A 19,213-nucleotide genomic window follows, 5' to 3' on the forward strand; every position below is an offset into this window, starting at 1 on the left:
GTCACGAATGTGTCACTCCTCCCCAACCACTCAGAGATGCCTGGGTCCTCAAGCACAACTCCACAAGTGGGAGCCTTAGCCAAACAGGATCCACATCTCATCCACCTGGGGTGTGAGCCTCTGGAGCCCAGATGCCTTGAGAGAAGGCTGTAAAGTTGAGGTCAAGGCTCTGTGCAGCCCTGCCAAGTGGTAGCAGCCATAGCAGGGTGAAGCATGAATCCTGTCTTGTAAATTAGAGCTCTGGTTTGGAGCTTCTCTCTGTGTTTATTTCCCCAGAGCCCTTAGTAAAGTAATATCCAGCATTCCAGCCTTGTCTCAACATATCGCAGGAAATTCCAGGAAGGGTCACTCGGGGACCCTTGGCCCAGAGTTAAAGAGTAAGCAGAGCCCGTACTGAGACCAGCAACAGCAGCCACCTGGGATCCCCAAGGGGAAGGTGGATCTCAGGGTCTCGGCTCTTTGCAATTAGGTTCTTCAGGAAGGGGGTGCCCTTTTCCCCCCACACTCCTCTGCTTTGCTCTGGGGCTGGATGTGGCTGTTGGACTCTGGGCACTGCTCAAGGCCAGGTGGGCCCCTGGGCGAGATTTTACTTTTCTGTAACTCATCTCCCCTAAGAAAGAGCTGCTCTGCAATGCCAGCAGGGTGACCCAGGGAAGACCTAGTAAAATTGGGATTTCAAGAGAACCTGAGTGAAAAGTTATCATCTACACAATTGTAGCTACAATGGTAGTGGGGCTCCTCCCCCACCACAGACACGATTGACACAGAGTCCCCTCCTTAGGCTCTAAGTGCCACAAGGACAAGGAGCTCTACCTACTTCATTAACTTTCCCAATCAAACACAATGCCTGGCCGAAAGTGGATGACCAATAAAGAGTAGTGAAATTAATAAAGAAATGGTCACAGGACCCCCACTCCTCCTGCTATAGGTAATCTGCTGGCCCCAGGGAGGACTGGCTGGGTTCCGTGGAGCATCCATGCTGCCCCTCCTATGCCTGTGGCAGGCATCACTAATCAATCACAGTCCTCTTTGCTACTGAGCCAGGAGCCAGACTCAAAATCCTTCTCTAGGGAGCCAATCCAAGTTGGTCATCTACAGAAGGAAGAGGTTCCTATGCTTTGGAAGATCAAGGAACCCTTAGAGAATCTAATGAATGCAACAAATTTCTTTCTAGAAAATATACACAAAACTTTCTGTATAATTTCAAGATATTCAAGGACCTCTACTTTGAAGGGAGTGAAGGCTTGGAAGCACCACAGCCCACCTACCCCATGCAAGTAATCATTTGCTGCCGTTTAGAGATGGTCTGCTGAAAACATCAGCCAACAGATCCTAGGGAAAGCCATTAAGCTGAGGGACAGTCCCAAGGAGCCAAGAATCAAACCCAGACCTGTCCATCCACACTGCCTGAAGATACTGAATACCCCCCATGCTGGGCAAGAAGGAGAGTGTGTGGAAGGGACTCCTTCCCACCCCCTGAGGACTGCCTTGAGGGAGGTGAGCCCAACTTCCTCTGCTTCCCAACAAGCCTCTCTGACAAGGGCAGTGTCCACTGCAGGAAAGGGCCCAGGTTGCCAGGGTAGCTCCAGGCTGGAATCTATTTATACACATCCTCAGCACCCAGAGGTTAAATTACAGCCCAGGAGATGGCACGGAGCCAGCAAGGAGTTATTTATGTTCTGCTGGCAGACTAAGAGGAACAGGGCATTTCAGAGGACTGCTTCCAAATGAGGCCTGGTAGGACACAGTTTAGAGAACAAGAGAATCATCCTCCCACGACCCCCCAACCATCACCAACACACACACACACACACACACACACACACACACACACACAATCTGAGACCATCTTTGCAATGGCTGTAAGCTGAGAGGGTAAAAACTGAAAGACTGTGTTTTTAAAATGTAGATCTTGGCCCACTGTGGGGGTTGGAGTGAATCCAGCCAAATGCCATGGATGCATTCCAAGAAGTTCTCCAGGCTTTCCAGGCTCCTTATCAGAAGGCTTTTAAAGGAAGTCTCTCCTGGTCTATCCCTAGATGCTCACTTAGCTTAAGTCCACAGCCCTAAGGCTCGTGGCATATGAACCAGACAAAGGCCAAAGACATGAGCCAAGGTTCCTGAGATGCAACTTCAAAGCCAGGTGGAACTGTGAGTAGAGCCCAAAGCTTCCACTCCCAGAGGCTCCATCCTCAGCCACTGACCCCAAACTGCTCTGAGTTCAAAGGATGACGAGAGGATTCAGAAGTGCTTCCCCAAACCCTGAGGCCCAGCAAGCAGATATCCTTGTTTAACCAAGGCATCTTTAAACCCTAGATCAAAGGAAACCCCTAACACTTTACTGTTGGTGACATTTAATAAGACAGCATGCGGAACCTGCTAAATCTCACACGGGTGATGGATGACGCCTGCCACGCAGTGTGCCACACGGCGAATTGATGCACTTGCTTTCATGTAGTGCCAGGTGAGGTCAGCTCTGGAAGAGCTTCCCTCAAGAATCCTCCACCAAGATTCCCCCCACAGGAAGCCTGGGCATCTCTAGGCCAACTCCCTCAGCAGGAGGAGGGACCACAGGGGCCAAGCAGGCCTGGCTGCATCAGGGCTGGGTGCCATAGCACTGCAGCATGGGCATGTTCCTAGGAGATGCCGAGGGCTGGGGCCTTACTTCCAGAGTTGCAAGCCCAGAGACGCTTTCCCAGGACACCCATCAAGGCCGGCTTCATTCATTAAAGTACCAGCAAAGGCAGGTTGGGGGTTCTGCAATTCCTGCTGCAAACACCCTGGCATTGGGCTCTCCCATTTTCAGAATGAAGATTTCCACCTGTGGTCAGAAACCTGGAGGAAGTCAAACCAGGGAAAGGAAGAAGTGCACCCCTTCCCAGGCACAGTCAAGAGCCATGACCCGGCTTCCTGCTCTCCAGGTGCCCCTCTTGAGCCACCTGTCACCTCTGATGCTAACAATGGGCATCCATAGGACAACTGAGCACTTTTGTGGATTCTGGGGACAGCGACACTTGGGTCGGCAAGTCAGGCCTGCAAGAGTGTAGAAAGAAGCCACTCCTCTCCTTCCAGGCCCAGCCCAGGGAAGAGCCTGGTGAGAAGGCCCTGCAAATACCTGCTCCCACACCATCCACCCTGAAGAGGCTCATCTCTTATACCAAGAGCTCATCTCTCCAGTAAAATAACCTCCAGTGGAGAGGGCAGGAGCAGAGGGAGAAAGCAGACAGGAAAACTGCTTCAACAGAATCGGAACCATAGACTTGTAAGACCTCAGGGTCCCTACAGATGACTTGGTTCAGCATCCTCATTTGATAGATGAAGATTCCCCAGGGCATGAGGAGTTAAACAGCCCACTGAGGACAACGCAGGAGGCCCCAGGCAGGTGAAGAGTAAAGGTAGGTCCCCTGACTCTGAGGCACCACCACAGCAACCTCCATCCACCACCTGCAGTGCCTGTCTCTCAGGTTCTGTTGCTCCAGATGCATCTGTCAATGCACCCCGCCCCAAACCTCAACTCTCCATCATGCGCAAGGTTCCCTAAGGGACACTTCTCCATGCTCCTGCCAGACTCTTCCTAATGCAGGTTCCGCCCTCATTCCTTCCCTGCCTCTTCAGGACCACACTGAAATTTGCATGCAGATGGGTGTGTTGGTGGGAGATAGGGAAAGATGGATTGGAAGAACGCCCTGCTTCAAGATCAGGAGCTCACCCAGCCACATCCTGGAGCAATCAGAATTTCCTACTCAGGATCCCAGGCCTCCTAAAGTGAATCGTGTACCTAATTCAATAATCCAGACATAGCACTGTCTGTGGGCCCTGGAGTCGCCATTGTTTAAATTTATTTCCCAGTGCAAGAAGCTCATCTGCTTAGCTCAGCACACCTCAGAAACTGTCAGCCCTCAGCTCCCGGGATTCCTCAGTCCTGACCCTCTCAACACTTAGCCCTGTTTAAATGCCCTTTCTGGTTCCACTGTGCGAAGTGTATCACTTGATTCTCCTGTTTCCTAGCTTCCCCCACCTCCAGAAAAGCAAAAAAAAGAAAAGAAAAAATGCTTCTAGTTCTTTAAACTGACACAGACATTCTCCAAGTCACAAGTTACCCTGCTCCAAATTCCCCCATCTCAGGGCTGCAGACCTGGTAGGAGCTGTCCACTCCATTGTCGCATTATCCATCCTTCCTTAAAGCAATACTAATAAAATGGGTGCAGTGTCCCAGCCACTCCTCTGCCCGAGATGCCTAGTTCAGACACCTGAGCAGCTTGATTCCAGGCCCCATCGCCAGGGCCCCTGCAGTCCTCCAGCTTTTGAGTGCACCCGGCCCACTCCTATGCTTGGGTCCTGGGCTTGGATTCATGCTGGTCTTTTCCAGTTCCTTCAAGGCCCAGTTCCCGTCTGCTCCATCATTCCACACAGCTGTGTAGGATGCAGCCCCCAAGGTCATTTTAGCATTCAGAAGAAGAAGCGAATGTGTCTCAAATCTTGCTCCCATCTATCCTGTTTCGGGGGGCTATGTGGCCCATCAAGCCTCCCCTTTATCCCAGCAACCAAGAATCTCAGAGCTCAAGTTCAGTCACTATGGCAAATGGCAGTGTGGCCACATCTGCTCCCTCCTCCTCTCTAAGGCTGGCCCTCCTCATTGTGGTATGCATAGTTTCATCTTCAATCACCTCAATCGGTTTGTGTAGGCAATAAGATAATATTTTCTTAAGTAAGCAAAGGAGAAAAACCCACCTTCTTCACAGAGCTTTCCCTGAGCCCTGCAGCTAGCTCTGGGAACAGGCCACTCTCCGAACTCCAGGAGAGCTTGTTCTGCAAACCAAATAAAGTAGCGCTTCCCATTCAGTGTGCACAGGGCTCCAGCTCTCCCTCCCTATCTCCCATCTCTCTGCAGCCCCTGGCCCTGGCCCTGGTTCCTTCTGAAGAAGGTGGTTTGTGCCCAGTGCCTCTACTTCTGCCTCCCTGCCAGGCCTGGGCCCACTGCAGTCCATCTTCCACCACACACACACACACACACACACACACACACATGCACACACACACACATGCACATACATAAACATGCACATGCACACAGGCATACACATATGCATGCATACATGCACACACACGTATACACACTCTGTGAGACACCACAGCTCAGTCATCTCCTCCCTCTGAAACCCCCTTCCCTTCCAGTCTCACATCCTACTTCCTTTGCCCCTCCCTTAAGCACCGGTGTTTCCAGTAGATTTCTGCCTCCACCGTTCACTCCAAGCCTTATCACTTAAACACTGAGGATGCCCAAATCTTCAGGCATCTCCAGCCCAGACTCCCTCCTGAGGTCTAGCAACCCCTCCTAGGCCATCTCATTTACTGCTGTGGCTTTAATCACCAGCAAAGTACTCAATAACTCCCAAACCCATCTCTTCTTTCCAGCCTCATTACTGAGGTCGAGACTCACAAGTCCAAGTGCCCCCTAGGTGTTGCCATGAAGGTGGCAATAGTCCCCCAGGCCCCTCAAATGCTGCATGTCCAATACCACCCCCACTGAATGGCTCCATCTCCCCAGAATTACTCAACTAGGAAACATGGCAGACATGATTCATTTATCCATTCAAGTAACCTTATGGAATGCTCACCATGTTCCAGGCTCTACATGCAGGACAGAGTGCGGAGTAAACAAAACAGAAATAGTTCTTGCCACCAGGGTTCTATCCCCAGGTGACTTTCAGCCAGTCACCTAGCCCCATCAAGGCCACTTCCCAATCTCCTCTGAAATAATCCAGTTTTCTCTATACCCACACTCACTATCTTAGTCTGGAGCACTCAATAATACTGGAAAGAAGCAGTTTAGCTGGAATCCGACTCTGAAATGTATGGTTGTGTGACCTTCAGCAAGTTACTTTCTCTGTAACTTGCCAGATGTTTCCTCATTGACAGATAAAGATAATAGCACCTACCTCAGTTTTGTTGCAAGGATTAAATGAGACAGAAAGCCTCTAGAACAGTGTCCAGAACACAACATGCTATCTATAAACACCTGCACCCACTACAATCCCCATTTCTCCAGCAGCCTCCCCCAACCTGCCTCCCATTATGGCCCACTCTACATGTGCCCAACACCTGCAGCTCCCCAGAGCCCAGGCCCTCTCCCACTTCCAGCCTGTGCCATGCTTTTCCAACAGGCTTCTTTCCCTGGCTTTCTCCTCCTGGTTTCCCAAGGCTCAGCTCAAGGCCCCCTCCTTCCCTGGACACGTAGGATGTGGCAGATGCCCCTCTCTCCAGTGCTCTCTCCTCTGGGAGCCCACAGCCTCATCCCACTGAATTGGGATCACCACTCCCTTTGTCTGTTTCCCCTGTATCCTCAGGCCTTAAGACCAAGAACTGCACACAACAGAGTCTCAATAAATACTTAGCAAACAAAAAGGACAAACATGAGAATGATATAGAGCCAAATTTCAACTTAGTATAAATGCACCACCACCAAGCCCCCCCCGCAAAAAAAGTACCTTCCTAATAATGAGGCTACGCTTGTTAAGCACTTACTATGTTCCAGGCTCTGTGCTAAGCTTTGGACATACGTTATGTCATCTAATGCTCACAATAACCCTGTGACGTGGGTATTTTTACTCCTATTTTATAGGTGAAGGGAGAGAGGTCAGGAAAATTTTGTAAACTTGCTCAAGGTTACACAGCTAATGAGTGGTAAAAATAGGGTTCAAAGCTAGGACTGTCTGACTCCAGGACCCATTCCTCACTCATATTATCACTGAGACTGGATCATATCTCAATACAGAGTGAGCTGGCTCTTTGTTTTATGAGAGCACCTTTCCTGATAGCCACGTGACATCTGTTGGGCTATTAGGCAGAAACTTTCTTTAGAAGTGGGACTAAATTGGCTAAAGTCCCTTTTATACATATATATATAAAGCCAGCTCACTCTGTATTCAGGTCTGATCCAGTCTAGTGTCAGGGTGAGGAATGGGTCCTGGAGTCAGACAGTCCTAACTTTGAATCCTGACTTTACCACTCATTAGCTGTGTAACCTTGAGCAAGTTTACAAAATTTTCCTGACCTTCTGTCCCTTCACCTATAAAACAGGAGTAAAAATACCCATGTCACAGGGTTATTGTGAACGTTAGATGACATAACGTATGTCCAAAGCTTAGCACAGAGCCTGGAACATAGTAAGTGCTTAACAAGTGTAGCCTCATTATTAGGAAGGTAGTTTTTGGGGGGATGCATGGTTATACTAAGCTGAAATTTAGCTCTATATAATATATGTAAGTATATATATGTGTGTATATATGTGTGTGTCTATACACACACACACCCACACACACACACACACACATATGTAGGTAGAGACTGAGTTTTGCTGTGTTTCCCAGGATGGTCTCAAACTCCTGGCCTCAAGTGATCCTCCTGCCTCAGCCTCCTGAGTCACTGGGATTACAGGCATGAGCCACTGCACCCAAAGGTCTCTTATTCCAAGGCTCAAGGAGTCTATGGTTTTAAATTATAAGCTCCTTGGGTTGTTCATTTTGGTTTCCCCAGCTGAGCACAGAGAAAGCAAAAGATAAACCTGTTCTGAGTGAATGAATGAACAAATGAATGAATAAAGAAGTAGATGGATGGATGAATGGATGAATGAAATGGAAAATTCATTTTGCACGTGTCCAAGTCAGTTTTACCCTTTTTGACACCCTTTCTGCTGGACTCAGGGTCGTAATTCGATGCACCCCAAGGAATGCAGAGAAAGGAAAACACAGCCTGGCAACACGAGCCCCCTCCTGCCAGCACCCCCGGGGCTGCCGCGGCACTCACCGGCACAGGTGGTCAGTCCGGCACACGCCGCGCAGGTCCAGGCAGTTGGGCTTCTCTTTGTCCTCATAGGAGCAGCTGGGCAGGATGGTTTGCCGGCGGCGCTCGGCGCATGCCTGGTCTTGGCAGGAGCAGAAGAGCATGCGGTAGGTGTACTCGCTGGGCACCCGGTCGAAGAACTGGCGCAGGGCCTTGTGGCACTTGCGGCGGTTGCAGCGCTCAGTGGGCGAGATCTCACGGTTGCAGATGGAGATGTAGGAGGAGCGCAGCTTCTTGCAGTTGTCGTTCAGGTTGCAGGCCTTGGCAGCATCCAGGCAATGGTTGCTCTTGGCGCTGACCACCGGGTCTGCCCCTGTCCCTGGAGGAGGAACAAGAGAGCAGGTCAGAGGCCGCACAAGCATGAGGAGGACGCAGCTGCCCCCTCGCTGGGAGATGTCTCTCAGTACTCGATATGCTTCCATGCGCCCGCTCTGTGCCTCAGTTTCCCCCTTTGTGAAATGGGGATCACTTCACAGGACCTACCTCCTAAAGCTGTGGTGAGGAGTAAAGGAGTTAATATACAGGCTGAGGGAGTGCTTAGGAAGCGCCTGGTGCAGGGTGAGCTGTACCATGGCAATCTAGGACAATAGTGGACTTAAAACTCATCACAAGCCTAAAAGGCAAGCAACTAGGTGTGTATGGCCCTGTTTACAAATATGGGAAATAAAGTGGCTGGCTCAGCGTCATACAACGAGGGGGCCCCTGGGCACTCACCAGCAGGACACTGGCATTTGGGGTCAGACAATGCTCATGATGGGATCGTCAGCAGCCTGGGTGCAGACAGCACACACATGCCCTCCTGAGGAATTCCGGTGACAGCCAGATGGGAGATCACCTCACCCAACCTTGTTATTTTACAGATAAGGAAACTGAAGCACTGTGTGGGCAAGGGGCCTGCCCAAGGTTGCCCAGCACAGGAACCCAAGTCACACCTAGTAGTGCAGTTATGCCAGTGAGAACCGCCGGTGTAAGCTCCTCATCCATTCTTCATCCACCCTACAAGTGCTTTCCAGTATTTCCTGAGCACCACTCTCTCCACACAAGGCCCCACAAGGTGCTGGGAAGGACTCGGGGTGAGGTAGGCTGAGGCCACACGTCCCTCTCACGTAGGCCAGGTGACTGAGCACTTCCAGCACACAGTTCCTGGTGTTCTAATCACTTGCCCATTAAAGATCAGGTCCTATCTCTGCACAGCCCTCTGCAGGGTGCCGTGTTAGATATAAAAGTGCAAGAGGAGGGCCCACTCTGAAAGAGCTCACAACTCCAGCCAGAAAACCAAGAGGCAGAACAGCACAATGGCCAAGGCTGGGTGTTCTAGAGCTCAGCCATCAGCGCTCCACTCCTGGCCCTGATACTTATTGGCTCTGTGGCCTGGGACAAATGGCTGAACCTTTGCCTCAGTTTCCTTGTCTGCAAATTGGTATCTACCACATAGGGCCTTTTTGAGCATGAATGAGACAGCTCATTTTTTTTCTCTCTCCCCTACATCATGATTTTGCTGTCTTCTAGACCATTCTCATCAGCTATTACATCACCCATCTTCAATTAAAAAAAGACCTCCTCGTGACCACACACCCCTCTTAAGCTACCACTCCATTTTTCTGCTCCCCTTGAAAGCAAAACCCCTTAATCGAGTTGTCTACACCAGCTGTCCCTTGCTCTCCTCCCATTCTCTCTTGGACCCGCTTCAGCCTGGCGTTTGGCCCCAACTGTCTGATGGATGCTCAGGAATCCATGGGCCTCATCTCCCTCAGCCCACCAGCAGCACTGGACACAGCCAATTCCTCCTTCCTGCCTCCTTCCACTCTCTGCCGGGCTCCCTGCCACCTCCCCACAGTCTCCTGCTCAGCCTGCTTTGCTGGTCCCGTCTTCCACACCCAAGGCTCAGCCTCCTTTTCTCTACATGCACCTGCTCCCTGGGACTCAGCTCATGGCCTGAAACACCATCACTGTGCTTCCAACCCCCAGATTTATACCCCCGGATGAGACCTCTGCCCTGAGCCCCAGACTCATCTGTCTACCTGCCAACTCAACACCTCTAGCTGCAAGCCTAATATCCAAATCTCACACTTAACACATCCAAACCCAACCCCGTATTTCTCCCCAAAACCTGGGGCTTCCCTCCACCTCTGACAGTCTTCCTCATCCTGTTGGAAACAACTGCATCCTTCCCGTAGCCCATGCCAAAACTCCCGGCGCTTCTTCGACTCTCATTCACACACCACCAAACCCTGGCAGCTCCACCTTCAAAATACAGCCAGAATCCAGACACTTCTCACCACCGCCACTGCTGCCACCTGGATCCGAGCCACCAACACTGTGCCTGTTAAGAGCCTCCTTCTCCCAGCCTCCTGCTTTGCCCTGTGCCCCCATACCCCACCCCATGACAATCTTCTCTCATCACAGCAGCTGGAGAGAACCTTCTAGAACCTACAGCAGAGAGCCATCGCTCCTAGGCTCCAAAGCCCCCCTTGGATTCCCCAGCTCATTCGGGGGCTTCAGCATGGCCTACACACCTCTATATGTGTGCTGTCCGATTTGCTGTGACAGAACAATTTGTGCTTTCTGAAATGCTGTCCACTCACCACACGGCTGCTGAACCTGAAATGTGGCTAGGGCATTTCACATGTTCACACAAGGCCTTGAAACACACACTAGATTTTGAAAATGTAATAAGAAAAAAATAATGTAGGCTGGGCATGGTGGCTCACGCCTATAATCCGAGCACTTTGGAAGGCCGAGGCAGGCAGATCATCTGACGTCAGGAGTTTGAGGCCAGCCTGGCCAACATGGCAAAACCCCGTCTCTCCTAAAAATACAAAAATTAGCTGGGCTGGTGACACGTGGTGGACTACACCCAGCTACACAGGAGACTGAGGCAGGAGAATCACTTGATTCGCTTGAACCCAGGAGGCAGAGGTTGCAGTGAGCCAAGATCACACCATTGCACTCCAGAGTGGGCAACAAAGGGAGACTCCGTCTCAAAAAAACAGACAAAAAGAAAGAAAAGAAAAAAATAATGTAAAGTATCTCATAAATTTTTACTTTGATTACACATTGAAGGGGTATTTTTGATCTATGATGTTAAACAAATGTAGTAATAAACATAACTTCACCTGTTTCTTTTTTGTGATTACAAGCAAATGTAGAATTATATATGTGATGCATATTATATTTCCATCAGCCAACAAGGCTGTATATGGCCTCACCTCCTATTCCTTTCTCCCGGCTCATTTCACTCCATTCCAGCCACCCCAGCCTCCTGGATCTTCCTGGAACATGCCCATCATGGCCTGGCCACAGGGCCTTTCCACTTACTGTCCCCTTGGCCTGGAAGTCTCTCCCTCCCCACCACAGCCATACAACCACTCTCCTCATCTACTTCAAGACTCTGTTCAAATGTTACCTAATATGGGAGTCCTTCCTGACCACTCCACACATAGCAATAACACCCCATGCACATTCCATGTACCCCCTACTCCGACCTATTTTTCCCACAGCACTCATCACTATCTGCCATGGTATGTACTTACTTACTCATTTGTTTGTTTGCATCAAATACAAGCTCCAGGAAGTCAGGGCTGTGCTCAGTGCTGTGTCCCTAGTACCCAGTGTTTGACACGTGGGTGCTATGCAATATTTAAGGGGTGATGGAATAAATGTACTTAGGCCAGTGTCTATTTTACAGTAAGTGCTCAAAAAATGTTGACTAATATTATTAAGCAAGCAAAATGGTACAGAGTAGGCAACAGTGATCAACACAGGACCATGTGGGGGATGATCAACAAAGACTAAGCCATTCACCCCAACACTTTGTCTGGCCAACAATGGTCTTTTTTTTTTTTCCTTTTCTTTTTTTTTGAGTCGGAGTTTTGCTCTTGTCACCCAGGCTGGAGTGCGATGGTGCGATCTCGGCTCACTGCAACCTCTGCCTCCCGGGTTCAAGAGATTCTCCTGCCTAAGCCTCCTGAGTAGCTTGGATTACCGGACCTGCCACCACACCCGGCTAATTTTTGTGTTTTTAGAAGAGACAGAGTTTCACCATGTTGGCCAGGCTGGTCTCAAACTCATGACCTCAGGTGATCCACCCGCCTCAGCCTCCCAAAGTGCTGGGATTACAGGCATAAGTCACTGCGCCTGGCCAACAATAGCCCTTTAAAGACAGAAAGAGAAAAGTGCCCTCTCTTCTTGTTATAAAAATAAAAGAGGGGAGGGCACATCCAGACAAAAGAATCTTATTCTGTGATAAAAGGAAATGAGCTATCAAATCATAAAAGGACATAGAGGAAACCTACATGAAAGGAGACATGCATCACACCCTATGATTGTAAAGGTATGACACTCTGAAAAAGGGAAAACAGAGACAGTGAGATCAGTGGCTGCCAGGAGTCAGTGGGGAGTGGGGGAGGAAGAGGTAGAGCATGGAGCATTTTTAGGGCAATGAAACCACTCTGTATGATACTGTAATGGAGGATGCATGCCATTAGACGTTTGTCTAAGCCCACAGAACGTACAACACCAAGAGTGAACTCTAATGTAAACTCTAGGCTTTGCCTCATAATGATGTGTCAATGTAGGTTCAAGAATTATAACAAATGCATCCCTCTGTAGAGGGATGCTGATAGTTGAGGAGGCTGTGCCTGGGGAGGAGTAGGGGGTAGATGGGAACTCTCTGTACCTTCCTCTCAATTTTGCTATGACCCTAAAACCACTCTTAAAAAAATAAGCCTTTTACTAAAAAAAATGGAGGCTGGGAGAAATTAAGGCAGAAAGAGAATCAAGGTTTGTTTTCCCAGTCAATCCATTAATATATCTTTAATGAGGACCTACTATGTGCCAGGCACTTCCCCAGACACTGAAGCTGCAACCCTGCCAGAGACACAGCTAGGGACGGAGGAGCAGCCCATGCCAATGTGAGTTCTGTGTCAGGGAAGTCAGGTGCGGAGAGAAAAGCATCCTGTGCAGACCATGGCGGGGGCGGGGGGAGAGGTCCTGGAAGCAGTGACATCACTGCTGAAACCTACAGGAGAACTCAGAGGAAGTGAAGACAGCAGAAAAAGGATCCCAGGCACAGAGGGGAGCAGGGGCAACCGCTGGGAGGAACTGCAAGCAATTCAATACAACGGAACATGGAATCCAATGCAAGGACCACCAAGACAAGGGCCTTCAGCCATGATGGGGCATGTGGCCTCTCAGGCAATTCCTTGAGCAGCTACCAAACCATTCTGCCCAGGACAGAAGGACCCCAGGATGCCTGTCAACACAAGGGCTATTGTGGGGACACTGCCTCTAAGGGACAGGTTCTCTCCCAGGCCAGCCATAGGACGCACCTGTCAGAGGCTGGCTGGCTGCTGGCTGGAGGAGTTGAGCGGCCAGGGGCCAAGGTGGAGGAGAGACAACAGGAGGGACCCCAGAGAGGAGGTTAACAACTGCAAGTGGAACAGCAGCTAATTTAGGGCTGCGGCTGTCCCCAGGTTCCCCAGGTGCTCCATTCCCACTCCTCTCAGCAGGTTCCTGAGCTAGTGCTGCTGTAATTATAGCCTTCATGGCTTCCATTTGGAGCTTGAATAGTGAAAGCTTTTGCTAGGGAGCAGAACATGTAAACTCCTGGGCCAAAACTTGGTAAATTTCCTAGGAAACAAAAAAAAATCAAGAAATGCAGCTCCTACCTGGTTTCCAGGAAGATGCCCCGTGATCCGCCCGGCAGGAACCAGGTTCGAGTGGGCCGGATGATGGGAGAAAGGACCCCAGGAGCAGGCCTGGGCTCTGAGGCTCTGCCAAGCACCTCGCCAAGGAGGCAGCCTGCACTGCGTTTTCATTATGAGGGTGATGGTGGGGTCAGGACTGGGCACAGGGCCAGCCACTGCCATCTGCAGCAGAAAAATTGGACACACACTCCTTCTGAGACAGTCACTGCCCTGCCATCTACCCTAAGGCTCCTGTCCCTCCTGTCAGGAAGGTGAGTCCCCATTGGGAAGAAGGAGGTGGGGGATTCTAAATACAAAACTCACCTACCAAGACCCCTCACAATCCTTGCCTGGCACTGGGGCTACAGCCCCTGAGCTAAAATGTACAAAGGGCAGGAAACAGAGATTCAGGAAACCCAGCCCCCTCCGTCTCCCTGCCCCGATCCCCTGCACTGATGGCTGAGACCACACAAGACCTGAGAGAGATTCGGGAGCTAGAAATTGATCCCAGTCCTGGGCTGGCCCTGGAGAGCCTCAACTCAACACGTGCTCCAGCGCCAGCCCCAGGTGGGTCTCCCAGGCCGGCTGAGAGCAGCCTTGATGGCCAAGGAGTAAATGGTAAACAGCTGCCCAAGGGAGAGGGAGGTGGGATTTAACACTTGGCCTTCTCCAAAACCTCAGTTAACTCATCCTCCCAGCCCCCCGGCTCCTGGCCCTAGGGGACACTCTGGCTTCTTCATCTCCTCCCCTCCTCCTCCCTGGGTGACAGCCAGGCCCGGGGAGCGCAGCCAGCAGCAGAGGGGCAGGCCAGCTGGGGGATGCACAACCAGAGGCTGCAGCTCAGCCTCCCCAACTGCCCTGCCCCAGCCACACCCAGCCCAGCCTCTCCTGTTAATTCCTGGAGTGCTGCCCTGAGCCAAGAGCCCATCTGCACCACTAGGCTGTGGTTCCAGACACTGGAAGCTCCCACCCCAGCAGGCAGGCATATGAGTGCTCTTAAAACTCATATTTTTTAAATATTTATTTGACTTTTATATTGAGCTGGGTTTACCAAATTTCAGTTCCCTATCTCGTTTTGGTCATATTAACAGTACCACCTCCACTAACATTTAATTATTTTTTTCTGTAAAGTCCTTAATGCCTTTTTTTTTTTTTTAGATGGAGTTTCGCTCTGTTGCCTGCTGGAGTGCAGTGGCGTGATCTCGGCTCACTGCAGCCTCTGCCTCCCAGGTTCAGGTGATTCTCCTGCCTCAGCCTCCTCAGAGTAGCTGGGATTACAGGCGCCTGCCACCACACCCGGCTAATTATTTTTTGTATTTCTTTTAGTAGAGACGGGGTTTTGCCATGTTGGCCAGATGGTCTCGAACTCCTGGCCTCAGGTGATCCGCCTGCTTTGGCCTCCCAAAGTGCTGGGATTGCGGGCATGAGCCACCACACTGGACCTAAATCCCTTAATTCTTAAATAATGAATCTGTTTAACTCCTTATTGACTCACCTTTTACATTTTTCAATACCTGTCTAGATTTATCCTAAATGAGAACACCTATATTGGTTCTGAATTTTTCTAACACATTAAAATGCAATAAAGATAAAAATACGTATTCGTCGGCCCCATCTCTCATTCTAGCAGTGGTGCGCAATGCACTCAGAGGGGGAAGTCACTGGTTTAGGGAAAAGGCGCTTGACCTGTGGTGCATTTGTGACTCACAGGCCCCACCGACTCAGGAGCTCTGTGGCTGGCACCAGGGCAGCTGGATTTCACAACCTCCCTGTGATTCTGAGGCCACCTTCCAAAGACTGAGAACCAAAGCTTAGGGGAGGAGCAGGGCTGCCCTGGCCCACTCCCCAAACACACACACACACCCCTCACCCAGCACACAATTTAGCAAGCCCACCCTTCACAGATGGTGGTCTGTGGCCAGCTATTGTCACCTAAGCACGCCCCCCAACTGTTTCATCCCCCTCTGCCACCTCCCAACAGAGAAGATCTTTAAGGTAGACTTTCTAATCGCAAATGAGCCTGTGGGCAGAAAGGCGAGGCTCCCCATCCTGTAAAGCTTCCCAGCCAATGGGGACCCAGGCGTTTTAACCACCCTTCCTGCCTCCCAGGAAACTGCCCCTCATCCCATTTGCAGCTGCAGTGTCTGTCCCTGAGCCCACCCTGGGTCCCTGGACCAAGATGTGGAGCTCTACTACTTAAATATGGGTTAAAGAACATGGGTCCTAATTCTGTCTCTGCTTCTCCAAGCTGAAGAAGACCCCAGGTAAATCTTTGTGCCTTTCTCGGTCTCATTTCTTTACCTGAATAATGACAGGTTTTGAACTGCATAATCCCTTACATTTTGTGCCTCTCCCACTTACCCACCCAACGCACCAGTGCAAGACTCTCAGGGATGGAGGGCCAGGGAAAGCCCTGCTGTCTCACCTTGTTCCTTTGAGCCAGAGCCACAGGTCCACCAGGGCAGGCTAAAAGGAGCCCACTCTGGTACTGTGCAAACTCAACAGCATGTGTGCACACCAAGGTGAACACACACACACACACACACACAGACACCCAACCGTACCCACCTCTCTAGGAGCAGAACTAGAGTCCCTGCATTAGTAGCTGGTCAACAATATTTTCATACACCAAATATATGCCAGGCCCTAAAATCCAGCTGTGTGCAGGAAAGAAAGAATCTTCCCTCTCCTGCAGCTTTCACTCTAGTAAGAGAAAGACTGATAGTAAACACATAAATACATAAATAAGGTCGGCCGCAGTGGCTCACACCTGTAACCCCAACGCTTTGGGAGGCTGAGGCGGGCAGATCACTGGAGGCCAGGAGTTACAGCCTGGCCAACATGGCAAAACCCCATCTCTACTAAAAACACAAATATGAGTTGGGAGTGGTGGCGTGCACCTATAATCCCAGCTACTCGGGAGGCTGAGGCCGGAGAATGGCTTGAACCCAGGAGACAAAGGTTGCAGAGAGGCAAGATCGCACCATTGCACTCCAACCTGGGTGACAGAGTGAGGCTCTGGCTCAAAAAAGAAAGAGAGAGAGAGAGAGAGAGGAGAGAGGGAGAGGGAGGGAGGGAGGGAGGGAGAGAGGGAAGGAGGGAAGGAGGGAGAGAGGGAAGGAGGGAGGGAGGGAGGGAGAGGGAAGGAGGAGGGAAGGGAAGGAAGGAAGGAAGGAAGGAAGGAAGGAAGGAAGGAAGGAAGGAAGGAAATTTAAAGAAAGGAAAATAAGGGAATTTAAAAGAGAATGACCAGCTGGGTGCAGTGGTTCATGCCTGTAACCCCAGCACTTTTGGAGGCTGAGGTAGATGGATCAGTGGAGGCCAGGAGTTCAAGACCAACCTGGCCAACACAGTGAAACTCCATCTCTACTAAAATTACAAAAATTAGCCAAGTGTGGTGGCATGTGCCTGTAATCCCAGCTACTCAGGAGGCTGAAGCGGGAGAATCGCTTGAAGCCGGGAGGCGGAGGTTGCTGTGAGTCAAGATCACACCACTGCACTCCATCCTGGGCAAAAGAGCAAGACTGCATCTCAAAAAAAAAAAAAAAAAGAATGACTAGCAAATAAGGGAGGGCCTTTCTGAGGAAGTGACATCGAGTTGAGGTAGAATGACTAAAATGGCGGGCAGGAATGGACCACACACACAAAAACAAAAACAAGTAAGAGAATTCCAAGCAAAAGGAGGAGCAAGCACAAAGGTCCTGAGACAGCTATGAGCTTGGCACGTTCCTAGTCAAAACAAAGGGTAAGGTTGCCGGAGCTTCCTGGAGGAGGCAGAAGTTAGAGGAAGTAGAAGTCAGAGGGACAGTCAGGGGAGACCTTGCGGGGCAGGTAAGAACTTCAGATTTTATTCTAAAATGCAAAGTGCTGGAGAGCATTAAGGAGGAAGGCACATGACCTCATTCACTGACACATGGAACTGAGGGTATATCTGAGAGTGGGAAGCAGAAAAGGAGACCAGTCACAGGCTGTTGCAGTAGCAGAAAGCTAGTGGAGGCTGGGGTGGGGTGGTGACTGCAGAGAGGGCAAAATGTGAACCCATTCTGCATATAATTTAGAGATAAAGCCAAGGATTGCTTATATTTTGAGTAGGAGGAGAGAAATCAAGAAAACCTCTTGGATTTTTGGCCTGAGCACCAAGTAGATGGAGATATCATTTCACAAAAAAGGAAAGACTTGGAAGGAAAGAAGAGAGGCAGAATGAAATGGACTATTCTGTTTTTGACTTAAGTTTGAGATGTCTATTAGATGTCAAAGCAGGGATGTTGAATAGGCAGAAGGGTCCACAAGCCTGGAGTTCAAGAAAGAGGTCTGGGCTAAAGACACAAAACTTGGTATGGTTGACATTGGAGGTTGTGGAAAGCCACACAACTCAGTGAGGCTCCCTAGGTTGGGGATGAGAACAAAGAAGAGGAAATAAGTCAGGACAGAGCTGTGGGTTGCCTTATGTTCAATGGAGGCCAGAAAGGAGAGGACCTTGAGCTGCTGGAAAAATCAAGAGATGCTGATTTCATGGAAGGCAAGAGTTTCAAAAAGGAGGATGGTCAACTGACACCCCCCAAATAATTAGGGGCATAAGGGTGAGCGGAGGGGCAACTCACAATGAGATGTAGAATAAATAAACGCTCAGCAGGGCTGGAAGGAAGACAGGAAGGGCGGGTAGAGAAAGGGAGGGTCCAGGAGCAGAGACTCCAGGGAGTTGCCCCTAATCCCAGCCCTCCCTGCAGGGTTAAAGCCACCACAACCATCATCTCCACACCTCATGCTGGATGTGCATCACTTCCACACTTCATGTTGGATCTCCTCATGGGGCATCCACCCCCAGCCCGCCCTCAAGATCAATTTATTTTTTGCAGCAAACACTTACTGACAACCCACTGTGTGTAAAGTAAGGCTGGATTGACAAATAAAACTACCAAGTCACCTGCCATCCTGGGGCTCACATTCTAGCTCAGGTGAGAGATCACAAGTAAACAAATGGAAACTTTCCCCTTTGGGTGTGGAGTCCCAGAAAAAGCAGAGACCCTGGTCCAGCAGTGGCTTGTGGGGAAGATGGAGGACCTGGCTGGGCCACTATCAGAGCAAGTGTGCACAGGTTATGTAACCTCTTTGAGCCTCAATTTCCTCACCTGCAAAACTGGGATAGACATCTACCTGCCTACACAGAGGACTACACTAAGAGAAAAAGGGACAATGTGGATGAAAATACCCCTTACAGTTTCCAATCCATACTGCACAGGCAATAAAAGCTTGTTTAAAAAGGTGTCACCTGGCTGGGCACGGTGGCTCGCACCTGTAATCCCAGCACTTTGGGAGGCTGAGGTGGGTGGATCGCTTGAGGCCAGGAGTTCAAGACCAGCCTGGCCAACATGGTAAAACCCTGTCTCTACTAAAGATATGGAAATTAGCTGGGCGTGATGGTGCACGCCTGTAATCCCAGCTACTCAGGAGGCTGAGGCTCGAGAACTGCTTGAACCAGGGAGGTGGAAGTTGCAGTGAGCTGAGGGCTGTCACCACTGTACTCTAGCCTGTGTGACAGAGCGAGACTCTGTCTAAAAAAAATTTAAAAATTTAAAAAAGTGTCCCCTGGCTGGAAAGGTCCTCCCTCCCATCTCACCTCTCTGGCTACCTTCACATTACACTGCCCTGCTAAGAAAAGAAGCCAGTCCCTTGTACTCCGGCCT

At 50.3% G+C, this 19,213-nt stretch overlaps 1 protein-coding gene across 4 annotated transcripts in view; it reads right to left on the bottom strand.

The window, feature by feature from the left end:
* GFRA2 (GDNF family receptor alpha 2) overlaps nt 1–19,213 on the bottom strand; it is a 98,350-nt gene that overhangs the window by 50,000 nt on the left and 29,137 nt on the right. For all 4 annotated transcript variants that reach the window (XM_030816888.1, XM_030816891.1, XM_030816890.1 and 1 more), the window contains one exon: nt 7,807–8,161. In XM_030816888.1, the coding sequence (XP_030672748.1) occupies nt 7,807–8,161 (355 nt within the window). The remainder of the gene's footprint in view (nt 1–7,806; nt 8,162–19,213) is intronic.

Source organism: Nomascus leucogenys, chromosome 8 (assembly GCF_006542625.1).
Source record: "Nomascus leucogenys isolate Asia chromosome 8, Asia_NLE_v1, whole genome shotgun sequence".
NCBI lineage: Eukaryota > Metazoa > Chordata > Mammalia > Primates > Hylobatidae > Nomascus > Nomascus leucogenys.